The following is a 15,655-nucleotide window of genomic DNA, read 5'->3' on the forward strand; positions in this document are numbered from 1 at the left end:
GGAGGTAGTGTGACCGTAAGTGCGGAAAATACCGCGGTTTTAAAAAATTTTAATATACGACTAAAAAAGTATGTGGTTTTAGTTCAACATTATTTTAAATAATAAATATATTTCTATGTATTCTCTTTTTACATATTCAGGGACAGTCAAATTCAAACTGATAGCCGCGATCCACAAAACTAAGACCCCGCTCCGAGTCGATGGGAAAGTCGGCTGTGAACACAATATAATCCCGATAGTCCGGCGAGCTTTTGAGATTCTAATAAATGAAAAAAAATATAAAGATTAGCCACAATAAGTAACCCCCAATAATCCATGTCATAGTTACCGCTTTCTCCACAAAATCCTCAAATCCACTGAGTTCGTAGTACAGCAGGAGGGGTGGTGATCGCCCAAAGCCAGGCTTATGCTTGTGGGGCTCTCGCTGTTTAAGGACACTCAATGCGCGGGTCAGGAATTTGGGGGTTAGCTCGCGGCAGTAGGACACGTCCAGGTGTTCCAGGCGCGGACACAGCTCCACAAACTTGAGCAATATGTCGTCGCTCAGGTCGTTCCAATTTCGCAGGCACAGTAGCCGCAGGTCTGTCATGCAGGTGTAGCGCTCCAGATAGTCGGCCGGATGGGTCCAACTGCAGATGGCCAGCCGCTGTAGCCGTCGATGCGTCCAAATGGGCAATTTTTCATCCCAGCCGGGCTCTAAAGGCATATAGTAGCCGTCCACGGCGAAACCCAAAATGTTCTCTGCCTTGCGCTCCATTATCTCGTAAAACTCACTGACCTCGCGGATCTTGTGGTCATAGCTATCGGGACTGACCAGTGGCGGGATGTGCCATTCGTTGTCCAGCAGAACCACCAGTTGCCTCAGAGCGGGCAGCTCCAGGACAGCCGGCAGAACGGGCTTTAGCGTGGCGAGGTTCAGCTTAAGAACGGTTAGGTTCCTGAGACTTGGCACACAGTTGGTCAGCTGCAGTTTGCTTATCACGTCGTAGGTTCGTATGTCCAGTACCCGGAGGTCGTGTAGCTTGCTGTGAAACAAACCGAAGAGTGAGTGCCACACATCTGAAGGAACCAAACTCTACTTACTGGCACACTTCCTCCAGATACTCTTGCTGCAGCTCGTAGGCCTTGTGCCAATCCTCATACAGATGCAGCTCCTGCAGGTGCTGGAACTGGGACAAGTATCGGCCGTCAATGGGAGTGGTTAGACGCAGTTTGCGCAGTCCCGGCAGCAGACCGGCTAGCTTGCGAATGCTCCGATTCGACGGATAGCAGTCCACGTCCTCGGGATCGTAGTAGAAACTGGCCACCGCGGGCAGCTCTGAAATGTGCATCTCGTCCAGATCCTTGAGCAGGGCGCACAAGCAGCTGCTAACGCACATCTCCTTGATGTGCGGCCGCATCTGGGAGAGGAAATATATGAGATCCTCGTAGTTGGGCAGCAGCTCCCGCCACTTGTCCAGGTCTAGCTGCTCGTAGGCGCGACTGGTACGCCATTTGGACTGGCAGATGTGCTGGAAGCGTTGGCAGGTTCTCGCGAAGGCCACCTCGGACGGCAGGTCCTGGAGTCGATCGAAAATCTCCTCCAGACAATCGTCATTGAGGCCAAGAATCCCAGTAAATGGCTCTGTAGCCATGGCCATATGGAATCACTGATCTTATGCGGATCCGAAGGGTCTGTAGGTCCAATGAAACATGCGAATTAACACCGACTTGGAGGTATTTTTCTATTTTGCGTTGCGTTGTTCAATTGAATAACAAACAAAAATACATTGCTCTGAGGCAGTGTGACCGCATGTGTTCTGTCCAAAAACACGAAAAATATATTTGAAAATAAAAATAAATGAAAAAACAAATAATTAATAACTATTAACATTTTATAATTGTAAATAAGCTGTTTTACTAATTTGTTTTTATTGAGTTGTTGTTAAATTTACAATAATAATAATTATAAAAAATAATATTAGTAAAAAGTTTAAAACGGAATTCGTGATGGTGTTTAATTTAGTGGTATTAAATTTATCTTGTGTTTTTCTAATTAAAATGCTTACCAAAATAAGAAATAAATTATTTTTAGGGAGTGTCTACTGTATGACTAGTGTTGCACAATGACGACATGTGCGGCAGGCTTGCCAGACCGCCCCGCTGATTAAAAGGGGCTGCCAGAGTTTTGAAAAAGACAAAACACGTGTGTGTGCGCATTCTTTTTGGTGTGAAACGAGCGTGCGGCTAGAACTTTATTGCGGACCGAAAATATAGAGAATCAGAGAAACAAACATGACGGAGGAAGTAAAATTGACCCATGGAGTCGTCCTGCAGCACCTGCTGTCCGTGGACAAGAACCTGGCCAAGGTCTATCAGCAAAAGACGAAAGCGGTAAGTTCGCCTGCAAAGCGGCAGCAAGTGCAACGGATTTGGATGCACCCAAAGCTAGCAATTGTGTGGGTGCCCACATCGGCAGGGCAGGCAGTTACAGTAAGATGGATTTCTCTCTGGAAAAGTCCTCCAGTGGCAGTCTCCCCTCCCGCTTAGGCCCGCCCCCGACCACGTGTTGTTCACTAACCACACAACTTGTGCGTCTTTTTATCCGCAGCCCACTCTTGGCAAGAACGCGCCTGTGGTAGTCGAGCTCATCAAGTTCTTCCAGGCAAACAGCCCCGTAAAATTCCCGGCCATCAAGGCGGCCGCGGCAGGCAGCAGCAGTGATGACAGCGACTCGGACTCCGATGCAGCTCCAGCGCCCGCTAAGAAGCCGGCAGCGGCTCCAGTGACAAATGGCAAGGCCGCCAAGGCGGCTGCCTCCTCCAGCAGCGAGGACAGCAGCTCTGAGGAGGAACAGAAGAAGCCAGTGGCCAAGGCCACCCCAGCTAAGGCAGCACCCGCCAAGAAGGCCGACTCCTCGAGCGAGGACAGCTCCTCGGAAGATGAGGCACCAAAGAAGGCAGCGCCAGTCAAGGCTGCACCCGCCAAGGCTACACCGGCCAAGAAGGCCGCCGCCTCTTCAAGCGAGGATAGTGACAGTTCTGAGGAGGAGAAGAAACCTGTGGCAAAGGCCACCCCGGCTAAGGCAGCTCCTGCCAAGAAGGCAGAGTCCAGCAGCGAAGACAGCAGCTCAGAGGAGGAGGCAAAGCCCGCCGCCAAGGCTCCGGTCAAGGCAGCGGCGGCCAAGAAGGCCAAATCTTCAAGCGAGGACAGTGATTCCGATGAGGAGCCAGCCGCCAAGAAGGCTGCACCTGCTAAGCCTGCCGCTAAAAAGGCAGCCTCTTCCAGCAGCGAAGACAGCGACTCTGAGGATGAGAAGCCTGCAGCAAAGGCCCCAGTTAAGCCGGCTGCAGCCAAGAAGGCAGCCTCTTCCAGTGAGGACAGTTCTTCCGAAGATGAGGCACCCAAGAAGGCGGCCGCTCCAGCAAAGGCTGCTCCAGCCAAGAAGGCCGATACATCCAGCGAGGAGAGCGACTCAGATGAAGAGGAAGCTCCCAAGAAGCCAGCTGCCAAGGCTGCTCCGGCCAAGGCTACTCCTGCTAAGAAGGCGGAGTCCGAGGACTCCTCCGACGACAGCGACAGTTCGGAAGATGAAAAGCCCAAGGCCAAGGCTGCTGCTGCCACCAAAGCTCCGGCTAAGCCTGCCGCCTCGAGCAGCGAGGACTCCAGTGACGATGAAGCGCCAGCTGCTGTAAAGCCAGCAGTCAAGAAGACCGCGGCACCTGCCAAAAAGGATGATACCTCCTCGGAAGAGGACTCCTCGGAGGATGAGGCCCCAGCGGCCAAGAAGCCAGTGCCAGCAAAAAAGAAGGCCGAGAGCAGCAGCGACAGCAGCGAGTCTGAAGAAGAGCCCGGCGAGGCCAAGCCCCAGCCAGTGGCCAATGGTGGTCAAAAGCGCAAGTTCAGTGGCGGCGATGCCGATGAGGCCACTCCTAATAAGAAGTATAATAACTTTGTGAAGTCAGGAGAGCAACAGGTGAGTTGGGGGATCATAATTTATAAAATTACTGAAAATATTTTAGGAAAACTAAATTTTTTAACGTGAAAATTCCTAGTTAAAAATATCATTATTACCAATGTTTATAGTTGGAAACATTAGTTGGTCAGTTGATCATCCTGATAAATGTTTTCTTTGTCTGATTCCAATCAAAACCCGTAACTTTTGTCACCCAGTCCGTGTCCAAAACAGTTGATAATAATCGCTTGCCATTCGCAGAAGAATGACTTTACATCGACGCCCAACAATAACCACCACAATAACAGTTGGAATAACAAACAGTTGAACGGCAGCAATGGGGGTGGAAGTGGCCGGAGACGGTCTCCCTTCCGGCGGGTTCGCACCGAAGAGGTGCTGGTGGATTCACGTGTCCAGGACATGTCCTTTGAGGCCAAGGTGAGTGCCGCAAATGCATTTGAGTCGCGCGTGCCTTTGGGTGTGTGTGTGTTTGGTTTGTTTTGTTTTGTCGAGGAGCAGGCCGCGGGGATTCGAGGTGCTGAGTAGCGGAGGGGGCTGACACACAAATTAGCAACAGATGCGCACGCCGCTTGAAGAAAACTCAAATCATTTGTGGCACTTTCCTTACCCATTTTGAAATTGCATTTACAAAAAAAAATCTTTGCTAATTTGTGGTTTGCCCTCTTTGGCATTCTCTACTCCCCTTTCAGGACGGCGGCTTCAAGAAGCACAACAATGGACGTGGAGGCCGTGGAGGCTCCGGGTTCGCCGGTCGTCCGGATCGCAGCAACTGGGAGAGCAACAAGCAGAACGGCGGCGAGGATGGCGGCGATGGTGGCGGCTTCAAGAAGATTGGTGATCGCCGATCCTTTGGAGGCTTTGACAACAAAGACGGCGGCGGACGTGGTGGGCGCGGAGGCGGTGGCCGTGGAGGCGGTTTCGGTGGTCGCGGAGGCGGCGGTGGTTTCGGCGGACGTGGAGGAGGCGGTGGACGCGGTGGTGGCGGTGGACGCGGAGGCGGCGGCTTCGGTGGTGGCCGTGGAGGCGGTGGTGGTTTTGGAGGTCGCGGCGGCGGTGGCCGTGGAGGCGGACGTGGCGGTGGCTTTGGCAATAAATCATTCGACTCGTCGGCGCCAAAGCCTAACAAGAAGATCACCTTCGACAATTAGAGTTTAGTTTAGTTAGCAACACACACACACACACGCATAAGCACACACCACCCTAGATGCAGTTACGTTATGGAATTAACCTGTTTATATTATTTGTAAACCACCATAGAAAAACGCCGCCGGCTCTTGGGGCGAGCGAGCCAACAAGGACCTGAAACATACGCGCGGCAAATCCTTCAAGCACGAGAAGACCAAGAAGAAGCGCGGCAGCTACCGAGGTGGCCAAATTGACGTCGGGGTCAATTCTATAAAATTTGACTAGATTTATAAAAAAACATAAACGCAACCTATGGATTAATCAATTATGTAACAAATACGTTTAGTCAGTAAGCCAAGAAGCGGAGTAAGATAAGTTTCTTATATGCAATCGCTTTGCCCACTTGAAAAATTGTTTCCAACTTAACAAGGTCCTATAATTTTAGAATCGTGAACTGGCGGTCAATAAAAACCGCGACCAAGCTAATCAGCCATCTTATTTCTCTCTTTTTAAATGGGCTTCAATCATAATAATATTGTGGTTTCAAACTTTTGTTTTCTACGATTCGTTTTTGATGAAGATTTTCTTAATTTTTCAATACATCTTTTTTAGATTTCCTTCTATTGTATTTTATATATTTTCTTGAAAAAGATTTACTGAAAGATCGAGTCAGTTTCAATAGCGATTTGTTAGAAGCAAAAGTTGAATTATATCCATTATACATAAGTTTTATGGATATAATTTAAATAATATTCCATTATTTTATTATTGATAGCCCCTTATTTTGGATTCCGAGTCATAAGAACTTCAATAAGTACAAGTTGATACTATCATTTGTCAAAACAAACATAGTTTAACTTAAGAAAATATAGAAATACATGTATTTTCATAATTAAATGGGTATTTCTTTAGGAAATGGATGGGGAAAACATAAAAATAAGCTTTGATTTAATCTGCTTAGCTTATTAGGAAATAAATATACGGAGAGTCTTCAATCAACGCTCGCATATTTATATCGTTTCTAAGCGCATTTACGAACATTTTGCGATATTTTATTTCGAAGAATAAATAATAATCTTGTCTTTGGCAGGTCTATTGTTTTGAAATTTAAATATTTATTTATCTGAATTTGATGCTTACGGTATATGTGTATGTAACTAGGTTTCCATTTATATATCTTCATGATCTTTCACATTTAGTAATCGAAATGTATTGTCAAGTGTTTGCTTCCACATACATACATACGTATGTCGGCGAGTTGGTTGCTAAGTGCAAATTTGGAAAGCTTGTTGCTATGGCAACAGAGTTATTCGGCATGCTCAGGTATTGGTAGCCCTGTAGGTGTCGCTGGCGCGCAGGCGCAATGACAGTTGAGTCGGTAACAGGAGTGTTACTGAGTGAGGTCTGTTCGTCTGTCGCAACAATAGGAGAGAATGAGAGAGACAGCTTGAGATTGTCTAGGAATGACATCTGAGTGAAAAGTAAGAAAAGGTGAAAGGGCCACAGGAAAAGTGGCGTGATGACAGATTCGATTTGACTGCGCAGGCGAACAGAACTCGCTGGCTCGACTACGGTTAAATTAAATAACGGATATCTCCGACATCAGAAGTGGGATTCACCATAGCCTCGCGGGCATTCTGATAAAGTGATTTTCGGTCGATACTAAATTCAGTGGCGCATCGAAGGCTTGCGCAGCCGCGTGGTGCGAGACACCGGAGTCGTGATAGGCAGTCAAATGCACTGGTCGCGTGTTGAGCCGGACGGTTGCAAGTGTCATCAGTGTCGGCCAGAAAATTTGGGGAAGAATGGAAGACAACAACAACAGCACACTGGCGGAACTGCGGCTGAAGTGCGGAGAGCTGGAGTGACGCACTTCAGGCGTGAGAACGGTGGTCACATTGCATCTGTGTGCACGAGATGGGTATCAGCGGCTGCGAGCGGCAGCGGCAGCTGCATGTAGAAGCGAGTTGATTTGTGTGATTCAACAGTGACAGTATCGGGTGAGCCCTTTCCAATTATTCTTTGATTTGGGAGCTAAATTGGCTAAAATATGGGAATAGAGATGTGTTTGATTGCAGTGTTGTTTGCCCATCTGCCTTCCCATTGGCGAGCCCTGTGCTACGATAGGTTGTGCTTAGACTATCGGAAGCAATATTCGAAAATGGTTTCGGACAGTGGCCTTTGCCGCTTATGTCAGACCCTGTGAAGGAAAAATGTTTCTGTTGAAAAATAATTAATTAAAATTACGAGTTGCCGTCTGTTTGGTCTGCCGTGCCGTTTGGTTTGAAGAGTGCATCTTCTACCTTCATCATGCAATTGTTAAGGCGTTTGGAATTTATCATGATTATTTGCGATAGTTTACATAGATGACGTGTTAATCATGGCAAACTCGGAAGAAAAGGCTTTCCGAAGGCTGAAGGTTGTATTAAATGTGTTGACTGTACCAGGGTTGCCATTTAACGTTACCAAATGTGGGTTTCTTGAACCTACTACGCAGTATCTGAGCTATGAGGTGTGCGGTGGAGAAATCAAACCCAATTCCTAGAAAATCCTTACGTTAAAGGTCCGTCCTTTTAATCGGTGCAATTAAGAGACCGTCGTAAGACCATTTATTGAATTGGTGCCTTGTTTTCAAAAACGTGTGCCTCGATTTTCTCAGATCATGAGACAGATTCTTCGGCTTCAAGTATCTTTAAGTGAAATGACGATATTCAGAAATTGGAACGAACGTTTTTAATATTATTACAAATGAGCCTGTAATCGTTATTTGTTGGTTCGAAACATCTGATCAAATTTGAAACAGATATAAGCTCTTGTGGATATGGTCCAATGCTAATACACCTAATTAATGGAGACCCTTATGTTGGTGGATATATTGGTAGAACTATGTGTCTTGTGGAGTCCAAGTAGCCTTTGTATGAATTGGAAATATTGGTTGGCGTGCAATTATTCTGACATTTTTGGCATTGTTTGCTCAGATGAGAGTTTGTAGTCTATACTTATTGCAGATGTAATCATTTCTAAACAAAAAAAAAATTAACTGAAGTGCATCATAGAGTAGAGGAAGAGAAAGCGCAAGGCAATTGTGGAATTCTTTTTGTGTCCAGAATTCACATGACTGATTTAACTCCGATAAATAAAAATAAATTGACAGAAAAACGTCTGAACTTAGAATGGAAATCTCAAATGACCGACTGATCAACTTCAGGATTTATTGGTATAGTTTATAAACAACTACAAATAATTGAAATTAACTTGAGTTACGAAGAGGGATTTTAAAGAATACAGAGAGGTGTGAGGCAATGTTATCTGCCAGTAGTGTCCCTTAAATTTTGTTGGATAGTTATTAATCAAGGTTATAAATCCGTTATGTGTTTGGGTTGGAAAAAATAGACTCAGCAATATTTATCAGAATTGTTGGAAATGACTAAGTTTAAAGATTGTTGAAAATTGTATCATGTGTAAAGTTGTAAAGTAGTCATCTGGCTGGATACCAGGACCGCAGAGGTGATGGGAAGATGCTCTTGGCGGGGTGCAACTTGCGGCGAACTGCACAGTTAGTAGTGCAACCAATGCAAGCCCTTAAGAGATGCCAATCGGACCCACCCTTTGGGCTTGATACCACCACATGACACAGAGAAAAGTATAAAGAAAGAGAAATTTAAAGCTACGTTATGCTGGTTCGGAAAAGCACTAGTTTTGATAAGGCAAGATTAATTTAAAATGAAAAATGAAAATGGAAAATATGTTAAGAATGAGAGAGAAAGGAGAAAGAAATGAAGATGAAAAATGAAAATGAAGATCGGCACCAAACAGAGTTTATAGAAAAGCTTGATGGTGGCTGATATGTTTTGAGATATCTGTCAAGTAAGCGAACTTTTATAAGTATGCGCATGAGTTTTTGAGGGCATAGCCAAATAGACAAAATAAGCAATGACGTTGATTGATTAAAGATTAAAGTTGATTAAAGATTTAGACGACTCAAGTGGAGATGCGTCTGATTCCCATGTGGGGAATGATGATATGGATGGCACGGTTGATGCCTTGGAATCCCAAGAGGGGATATAATGACCGCACCATAACAGAAGGAATTGTTATGGCGGGGGTCAGTGGAGACCGCACCAAAACAGAAGGAATTGTTATGGCGGGGGTCAGTGGAGCCCGCACCATAACAGAAGGAATTGTTATGGCGGGGGTCAGTATGTGGGTGTAAAAGGAAATACACCAGTTGATAAAGCTATGTAATTAGAGAAGTCTGAATTGTAAATTGTGATTAAAATGAAGATGTAATTTGTTATGTTATCATGAAACCAAGATGCTTATTTTGTCTAAATTCCTCAATACTTATGTTTAGAAAATTAATGAAATGTTTGTTGACAATAAAATGTAACGAGTACCGAAATTTTAGAATACTGTGATTTAAAGTTAACACACGAGGACGTGTGATTTGTCAGGAAGGCCGTGTCGGATCACATGAAACGGGGCCTACTTTATTCCTATGGTCAGAATATGTGAAGCGGAGCCTTTTGAAATACGAAAAGAGCTTGTACTCTATGGTTTCGAAAGGTTATCCTGCCAAACTAACATTTGAAGACACTAGAAGTGTAAGCGAGAGATCGCCGACTGAGGCACTCGTTGGTGGAATCATTTATAAGGCTGTGAGGGTCCAGAGAGACCGTGACGCAAGAGGTGCGTGTGAGCGTTGCAAAGTGTGCAGCAAGAGCCTGTATAAATTGATGAAGAGATGTTGAGTAAGAGTTGTGGTACGAGCAGAGAAAGAAGATACAGATTTGGTACGAGAAGAGAATGAAGTGGCGAGAAGAAATAAAAGTAAAGCTTATTTGACATGAATAAAACAGATAAAATGAAATGTTAAGTTGAGACCAAAGAGAGAAAAAAGAGAGAATGATAAATGACAGTTATGTTTAGAGCTATTAGAAGACACGTCACGCGAGGACGCGTGAATTGTCAGGATGGCCGTGTCGGCGAGTTGGTTGCTAAGTGCAAATTTGGAAAGCTTGTTGCTATGGCAACAGAGTTATTCGGCATGCTCAGGTATTGGTAGCCCTGTAGGTGTCGCTGGCGCGCAGGCGCAATGACAGTTGAGTCGGTAACAGGAGTGTTACTGAGTGAGGTCTGTTCGTCTGTCGCAACAATAGGAGAGAATGAGAGAGACAGCTTGAGATTGTCTAGGAATGACATCTGAGTGAAAAGTAAGAAAAGGTGAAAGGGCCACAGGAAAAGTGGCGTGATGACAGATTCGATTTGACTGCGCAGGCGAACAGAACTCGCTGGCTCGACTACGGTTAAATTAAATAACGGATATCTCCGACACGTACATACATAAAGTATTATGTGTATACATATATCTTTATATTTTACAACAACAAAATACAAATAATAACATCGAGGTTGGTGACTTTAAAACAAAAGACGGGCCATGTAATTATAAATCATATAATTAATAATAATCACATTTGTGTATAAATGTATGTAAATAATAGTTTACATAGTATTCGTTTTCTATATGTATTCAGAGTTGCGTTGTGTGTGGGTTCGAGAGATAATATCAGCATATCAATTTACAACGATTTCGAGGCTTTCTCGTGGGTTGGTAATTTCCGAGATTCTTAGTTGAAGGTGTTACGCGGTGAGGAGGGCTTATTGGGGGGGGGGGGTGCTTTTGTTTAAAAATAGTTCAACAAAATACATTTATATATATAGTTATATATGTAGTTAGTAGTTATATGAGATTCCTGTCGGTTTTTAGCTTCTTCTCCCTATACTGCCTCTCCCACTGTCCCTCCTCCGGCAGCTTATTCGCTCATGTACGGATAGTTGACATCGCGCAGCGGCACAAACGTCTCCTTGATGGACTGCGGTGATGTCCAGCGGAGTATATAATGAGGTCCACCGGCCTTGTCGTTGGTACCGGACATCCTTCCGCCGCCGAATGGCTGCTGGCCCACCACAGATCCAGTGGACTTGTCGTTGATATAAAAGTTGCCAGCGGCCATTTTGAACTCTTGGAGGGCGCACTTAACCCATTCCCTAAAAATAAATAATAAATTAATATATTTTATAAAGAAATCGATTAGGAAACCCTACTCATCCTGGCCGAATACTGCTCCGGTTAAAGCAAACTTTGTTGAGGTGTGCACCAGCTTCATGGTGTCAAACAGATCTGCCTCCTTGTACACATAGATCGTTAGCACGGGGCCAAAGATCTCCTCGGTCATGATTCGGTCCTTGGGATCCTTGCTAACCACAATCGTGGGATCCACAAAGTAGCCCTTGCTGTCCGAGTAGGTGCCGCCGGCAATTATCTCCAGATTCGGTGACTTTTTGGCATGCTCAATGTAGCCGGTAATGCGTTTAAATGCTTTGTCATCGATCACAGCTGATGTGAAGCTGCTAAAGTCTTGAACGTCGCCGATTTTCAGCTTCTGTGCCTCGGACAGCAGGCCGGCCTTGATCTGTGGGTGAGGGTTTAGCAAAGGTTAGCACTGCGTAAACATCACAATCAGTGACACCATTCACCTTTGGCCATAGCGACTCCGGCACATACATGCGCGAGCAGGCGGAACACTTCTGCCCGCAATACTCAAAGGCCGAGCGTATCGTTGATGTGACCACCGACTCAACGTCGGCGGACTTGTGCACAAAGTGGAAGTTCTTGCCGCCACACTCGCCAATCAAGCGCGGAAAGTTGACGTAGTTGTCAATGTTGTTGCCCACCTGCTTCCACAGTCGATTGAAGGTTCTGTGGGAACGGGGTTGGGATCAGAAAATCAATAGACCGACAATTACTTACGGCACCGAGCCGGTGAAATTGATGCCCGCCAGGTGGGGGCTGGCGGTAATGGTGTCACCGAACACGGGCCCATCGGCAGGCACAAAGTTAACGACGCCATCGGGCACACCCGCTTCGCGCATAATTTTAAAAATAACCCAGTTGGAGAGCATGGCCGTGTCCGATGGCTTCCACAGGACACCGTTACCCTTGGCAAAGGAAAGGAAAAAGTAAGTTGATTGGAAATTTAAGGACTAACTGAAAGGCTGGTTTTTCTTTACCATCAGAGCTGGCGTGTAGGACAAGTTGCCGCCGATGGCCGTAAAGTTAAATGGACTGACAGCGGCGATGAAGCCGTCAATGCCACGATATCGCATGGAGTTCTTTGTGACCTTAATGTTCTCGCTGATGGGCTGATATTTGGCGCATTCCTTCAGAAAGTAGGCATTCATTCTGCAAGATTAAGAATATTAATAAATATATATAAAGCAAGTCTGTGGCTTAAACTCACCTTATAAAGTCAATCAACTCCGCTGCCGAATCGATTTCCGCTTGGATAGCCGTCTTAGACTGACCCAGCATGGTGGCCGCATTCAATTCCTGGCGATATGTGGTCGCCATTAGATCGGCCGCCCTCTCCCAAATCTTCAAGCGATCCGCAAGCGGCACTTGATCCCACATGGGCTGCGTCTTTACGGCAGTCTTAATGGCCTTCTCTACAAGCTTCTTATCCGCATAGTAGAATCTGGCCAGCTTGTGCTGATGATCGTGTGGCATGACCTGATAACGCACCTCCGATGTTGTGTACTCCTTGCCGCCGATCACAATGGGAATTTCTGCGCATTCCGAGGCCGTCTTCTTGAGAGCCTGCACCAAGTCCTTGCGCTCTGTTGAATCCTTGCGATAGGTCAGAATCGGTTCATTAACAATGGGGAAATCCTTCAGTTTCAGATCAGGCAAAACTGAGCCCAGGCTGCGAGTGGAGCTGTGAAAATGTTAAATTTATTAAATGAATAAAAGTATTATTAGTCATGGAAAGGCTCATCTTGGCCTTTACTTACTTCTTCAACACGCCCAGCTGCAGGCTGGCGCATATGAGGGATGAATTATGCAGCATTCGCAACATCTTGTGGGGATTTGAGGGCCTGTCTCCTTCGCTGCCGGATTATATAAGGTGCCTTGTGTCTCACTCTCTGGATTCCTCGACTTCAATGGCACGTTCCACCTAGAACTCAGCTATCTGGGCGATAAGCCAGCAAGGTAGACACAGCGACAGCGCGGGGCGAAACGAAATATAAAACATTTGATTAGTTCTTATTTATCAGCGACCTTGGCAATTCGTTGGGGGTCCGCGGCTAGTCGCGTGATTCCGATTTTGATAAGCGGCCAAACGTGAAGCCACCGCCACACACGCCCCCTGCTGAACGCTGATAAGACAACACACACTGCCTCGCGTAATATTACCAACTTTTTCTACTTTCGGGCACTGCGATCTGATATATTCTGAACTTTGGGAGCAAAAAGGTTGTGCAAGTTTACTTGTTTTTATCGATATCCAAGTTCCCTCCTCGCTCACCAACACACGCTCACGTGCACGTTTGTATGTATGTATGTATGTGAATTTGACAAGCATCAGCTGTTTGTGTCTACGTACGCGCACAGTGGAATGAAAGCACGGGTGTGTTGTTAAAAATTATTAAACTTTGGACTTGCTAAAATATATATGTTCTAGTGAATTTGGAAAAAAAATTTCGGAAAAATTGTATAATATAGTAAAAGTTTTAAAAATATTTTTCAGTTGTTATTATTATTAAGTCAATTTAAAAAATATATAAAATCTAGTTAAAAGACTTTTATGTCCTTTTTAATAATATTAAATGTACAAATATATACTTTTAAAATCGATTTACTTTGAAATCCGAGTTTTTAATTTACCGAAAACCTTGAAAACGCTTGTAGCAAATAATTTGATCGCACTTAAAGCCAAGAAACCGGGCCAATGAACTCTTTGATTCTTTTAATGGCTTTTTAATGTTCTTTTTAATATCTTTTATCCACTGTACGCTGGCTACGGAAATTTCCCATTGTCGAAAGTAGAAGGGGGATGTGTAGGGGACTTGACAAGAGCTAGTAGTTCTTGTTGTTTTTTAACTGACGCTGCCTTGATTTATGAAATTAAGCGTCGTGAACAAAGGCCGGCGCGAAGGGGGATGCAAGAGCGGTGCAAAACACCCCACGGTGCGCGCGAGCGGGAAAGAGAGATGTCGAGAGTGAGGGAGAAGTCTAGCAAAAATGTGGAGCAAGCACTTTTTTCTCTGCATTGTTCGTCAAGTGCTTAATATTAAACTTCACTGATTGATTTTTACCAGAGAAACGTATGTCACAAGTGGCTTTTTTTGAGGGCAAGTAATAAAATTCATTAAATTTGCTACTCAGTTGCAGATACACACACACACACACACACAGCACGGCGCACACACAGGCGCATTAGAATGCAGCCAGTTCACTTGGTTTTAGCTTGTTTTGCTGCCGATTTTTGTTGTTGTTGCTGCTGGCCATGTAGCTGTTGTCCCCAATTACGCAATGCAATGTTTTTGTGTCCTCTCTCGGCCTTCCCCCATTTCGCTTTCAATTTATCCCATTTTCGACCTTTAATTTGATTTCTTTTTTGATGGTGTTCGCTTTTATTTTTTTTCGCTTACTTTTGTTAGTTTCAGCGACGGCGGGCGGCGGATTTTGGGGAGAGCAGCGCGACGTCCGTGTTTTTGTTGCGATTTCTGTGTTTTGAGACTGGTCGAAATAATTTTGACTATTGGCCCAACGGCCGATAACGATAGGTTTTATGTCTGGGGCTCAGATATACTAATATACACTTTTTAACCTTTGAAATTCACCACGCATTTACCATTTCAACCACTGTATTGTTAATTGGGCCTTATTATTATTTTCAAGTTAATAAAACGCAACATTTACTTAAAAATCACTGTAGCGAACAGGCGGGTTGCACCGATATCCGATATAAAGTCAGGGTGACCAGACCAATGGAAAAGCTGTTTACAAAACAATAAACAAGTCCGGCAACTCGGCGTAGCTATTTTTTTTATTGATGGTAGCTTTTTTTATCGATGGTTTTCATATACAACGTACAAGAAAACCATCGTGGAAAACAAACGATTAATTTTATTAAATATCGTTATATATATCGATAAATATCGCGCTTTAGAGGTGGAAAACATCGTTTTTTTTTTAATTTGTTGTTGGAAACATATACATTTTATTTAACAATAAAAATGTTAAACTTGACTAAATATAATTATAATTAATGATTTATACAGCAACATTTTCGGTGTATTTTCTAGAAAGTGTCATCTTGTACGTTGACTAGACTAGATAAACAATAACGATGTATGAATATGTATGAATATTTGCGCAATTAAATGAATTTGTGAAATCAAAATGGACCAACTCTTTAGGCCAGACGCGAGTTTAACAGTCTAATAATTCAGTGGCTTAGTAAGTCACAATAATTTTCTGAAATTACCTATGTATTTAAATTTAAATATATAAGAAACTTTATTAAAGCACAAGACAAGAGACACCATTATCATATTTTCTTTCAAGAAGAACACATGAAAACAATACTTTTTAATAGTTTTTTTCTTTTTAATTATTTACAAATTCAAGTACATTTTTTTAAGCATCATTTAATGTAAACATATCTAACATATCTACCTAATGTTTTTAGAAATATAATATGATATGAACACTTGTTAAGACCCTGA

At 44.2% G+C, this 15,655-nt stretch overlaps 3 protein-coding genes across 8 annotated transcripts; 1 reads left to right on the forward strand and 2 right to left on the reverse strand.

Annotated features, from left to right (window-relative positions):
• Window positions 1-89: 89 nt before the first annotated feature.
• On the reverse strand, window positions 90-1,796 carry LOC108075247 (uncharacterized). The gene is made up of 3 exons (XM_017167605.3): window positions 1,084-1,796; window positions 329-1,025; window positions 90-259 (listed from the first exon to the last, which is right to left on the reverse strand). The coding sequence occupies exons 1-3, from the start codon at window positions 1,638-1,640 to the stop codon at window positions 137-139; spliced, it is 1,377 nt and encodes a 458-aa protein (XP_017023094.1). The 5' UTR covers window positions 1,641-1,796; the 3' UTR covers window positions 90-136.
• Window positions 1,797-2,166: 370 nt separating this feature from the next.
• On the forward strand, window positions 2,167-5,977 carry Nopp140 (nucleolar and coiled-body phosphoprotein 1). 3 transcript variants are annotated; one of them, XM_017167654.3, is made up of 4 exons: window positions 2,167-2,373; window positions 2,591-3,955; window positions 4,196-4,372; window positions 4,645-5,348. In XM_017167654.3, exons 1-4 carry the CDS (start codon window positions 2,275-2,277, stop codon window positions 5,101-5,103), a joined length of 2,100 nt encoding a protein of 699 aa, XP_017023143.1. In that variant the 5' UTR covers window positions 2,167-2,274; the 3' UTR covers window positions 5,104-5,348. The 3 variants fall into 3 exon arrangements, with proteins under 3 accessions (XP_017023143.1, XP_017023142.1, XP_017023141.1); XM_017167653.3 differs by having other exon boundaries at window positions 2,170-2,373; window positions 5,213-5,977; XM_017167652.3 differs by lacking the exon at window positions 4,196-4,372 and having other exon boundaries at window positions 2,171-2,373.
• A 4,454-nt stretch (window positions 5,978-10,431) lies between these two features.
• Window positions 10,432-14,732, reverse strand: P5CDh1 (delta-1-Pyrroline-5-carboxylate dehydrogenase 1). Of its 4 annotated transcripts, none has more exons than XM_017167703.3 (8): window positions 14,576-14,732; window positions 12,935-13,113; window positions 12,385-12,858; window positions 12,155-12,326; window positions 11,895-12,082; window positions 11,621-11,843; window positions 11,189-11,556; window positions 10,432-11,131 (listed from the first exon to the last, which is right to left on the reverse strand). In XM_017167703.3, the coding sequence occupies exons 2-8, from the start codon at window positions 12,997-12,999 to the stop codon at window positions 10,897-10,899; spliced, it is 1,725 nt and encodes a 574-aa protein (XP_017023192.1). In that variant the 5' UTR covers window positions 13,000-13,113; window positions 14,576-14,732; the 3' UTR covers window positions 10,432-10,896. The 4 variants fall into 4 exon arrangements, with proteins under 4 accessions (XP_017023192.1, XP_017023195.1, XP_017023193.1 ...); XM_017167706.3 differs by having other exon boundaries at window positions 12,935-13,109; window positions 14,576-14,697; XM_017167704.3 differs by lacking the exon at window positions 14,576-14,732 and adding an exon at window positions 13,342-13,469.
• Between the last annotated feature and the right edge of the window lie 923 nt (window positions 14,733-15,655).

The sequence above is a fragment of the Drosophila kikkawai genome, chromosome 3L, assembly GCF_030179895.1.
Source record: "Drosophila kikkawai strain 14028-0561.14 chromosome 3L, DkikHiC1v2, whole genome shotgun sequence".
In the NCBI taxonomy this organism is placed as follows: Eukaryota; Metazoa; Arthropoda; class Insecta; order Diptera; family Drosophilidae; genus Drosophila; species Drosophila kikkawai.

Excerpts from the sequence above, each read along its gene's own strand:
- P5CDh1 (XM_017167703.3), bottom strand. The coding sequence starts at position 12,999 with ATGTTGCGAATGCTGCATAATTCATCCCTCATATGCGCCAGCCTGCAG. Across the intron at positions 12,859-12,934 it reads CAGCTGGGCGTGTTGAAGAA|CTCCACTCGCAGCCTGGGCT; the intron begins GTAAGTAAAGGC and ends ACATTTTCACAG. Across the intron at positions 11,844-11,894 it reads AATTTCACCGGCTCGGTGCC|AACCTTCAATCGACTGTGGA; the intron begins GTAAGTAATTGT and ends CCGTTCCCACAG.
- LOC108075247 (XM_017167605.3), bottom strand. The coding sequence starts at position 1,640 with ATGGCCATGGCTACAGAGCCATTTACTGGGATTCTTGGCCTCAATGAC. Across the intron at positions 1,026-1,083 it reads TATCTGGAGGAAGTGTGCCA|CAAGCTACACGACCTCCGGG; the intron begins GTAAGTAGAGTT and ends TTTGTTTCACAG. Across the intron at positions 260-328 it reads AGGATTTTGTGGAGAAAGCG|AATCTCAAAAGCTCGCCGGA; the intron begins GTAACTATGACA and ends TTCATTTATTAG.
- Nopp140 (XM_017167654.3), top strand. The coding sequence starts at position 2,275 with ATGACGGAGGAAGTAAAATTGACCCATGGAGTCGTCCTGCAGCACCTG. Across the intron at positions 3,956-4,195 it reads TGAAGTCAGGAGAGCAACAG|AAGAATGACTTTACATCGAC; the intron begins GTGAGTTGGGGG and ends TGCCATTCGCAG. Across the intron at positions 4,373-4,644 it reads ACATGTCCTTTGAGGCCAAG|GACGGCGGCTTCAAGAAGCA; the intron begins GTGAGTGCCGCA and ends CTCCCCTTTCAG.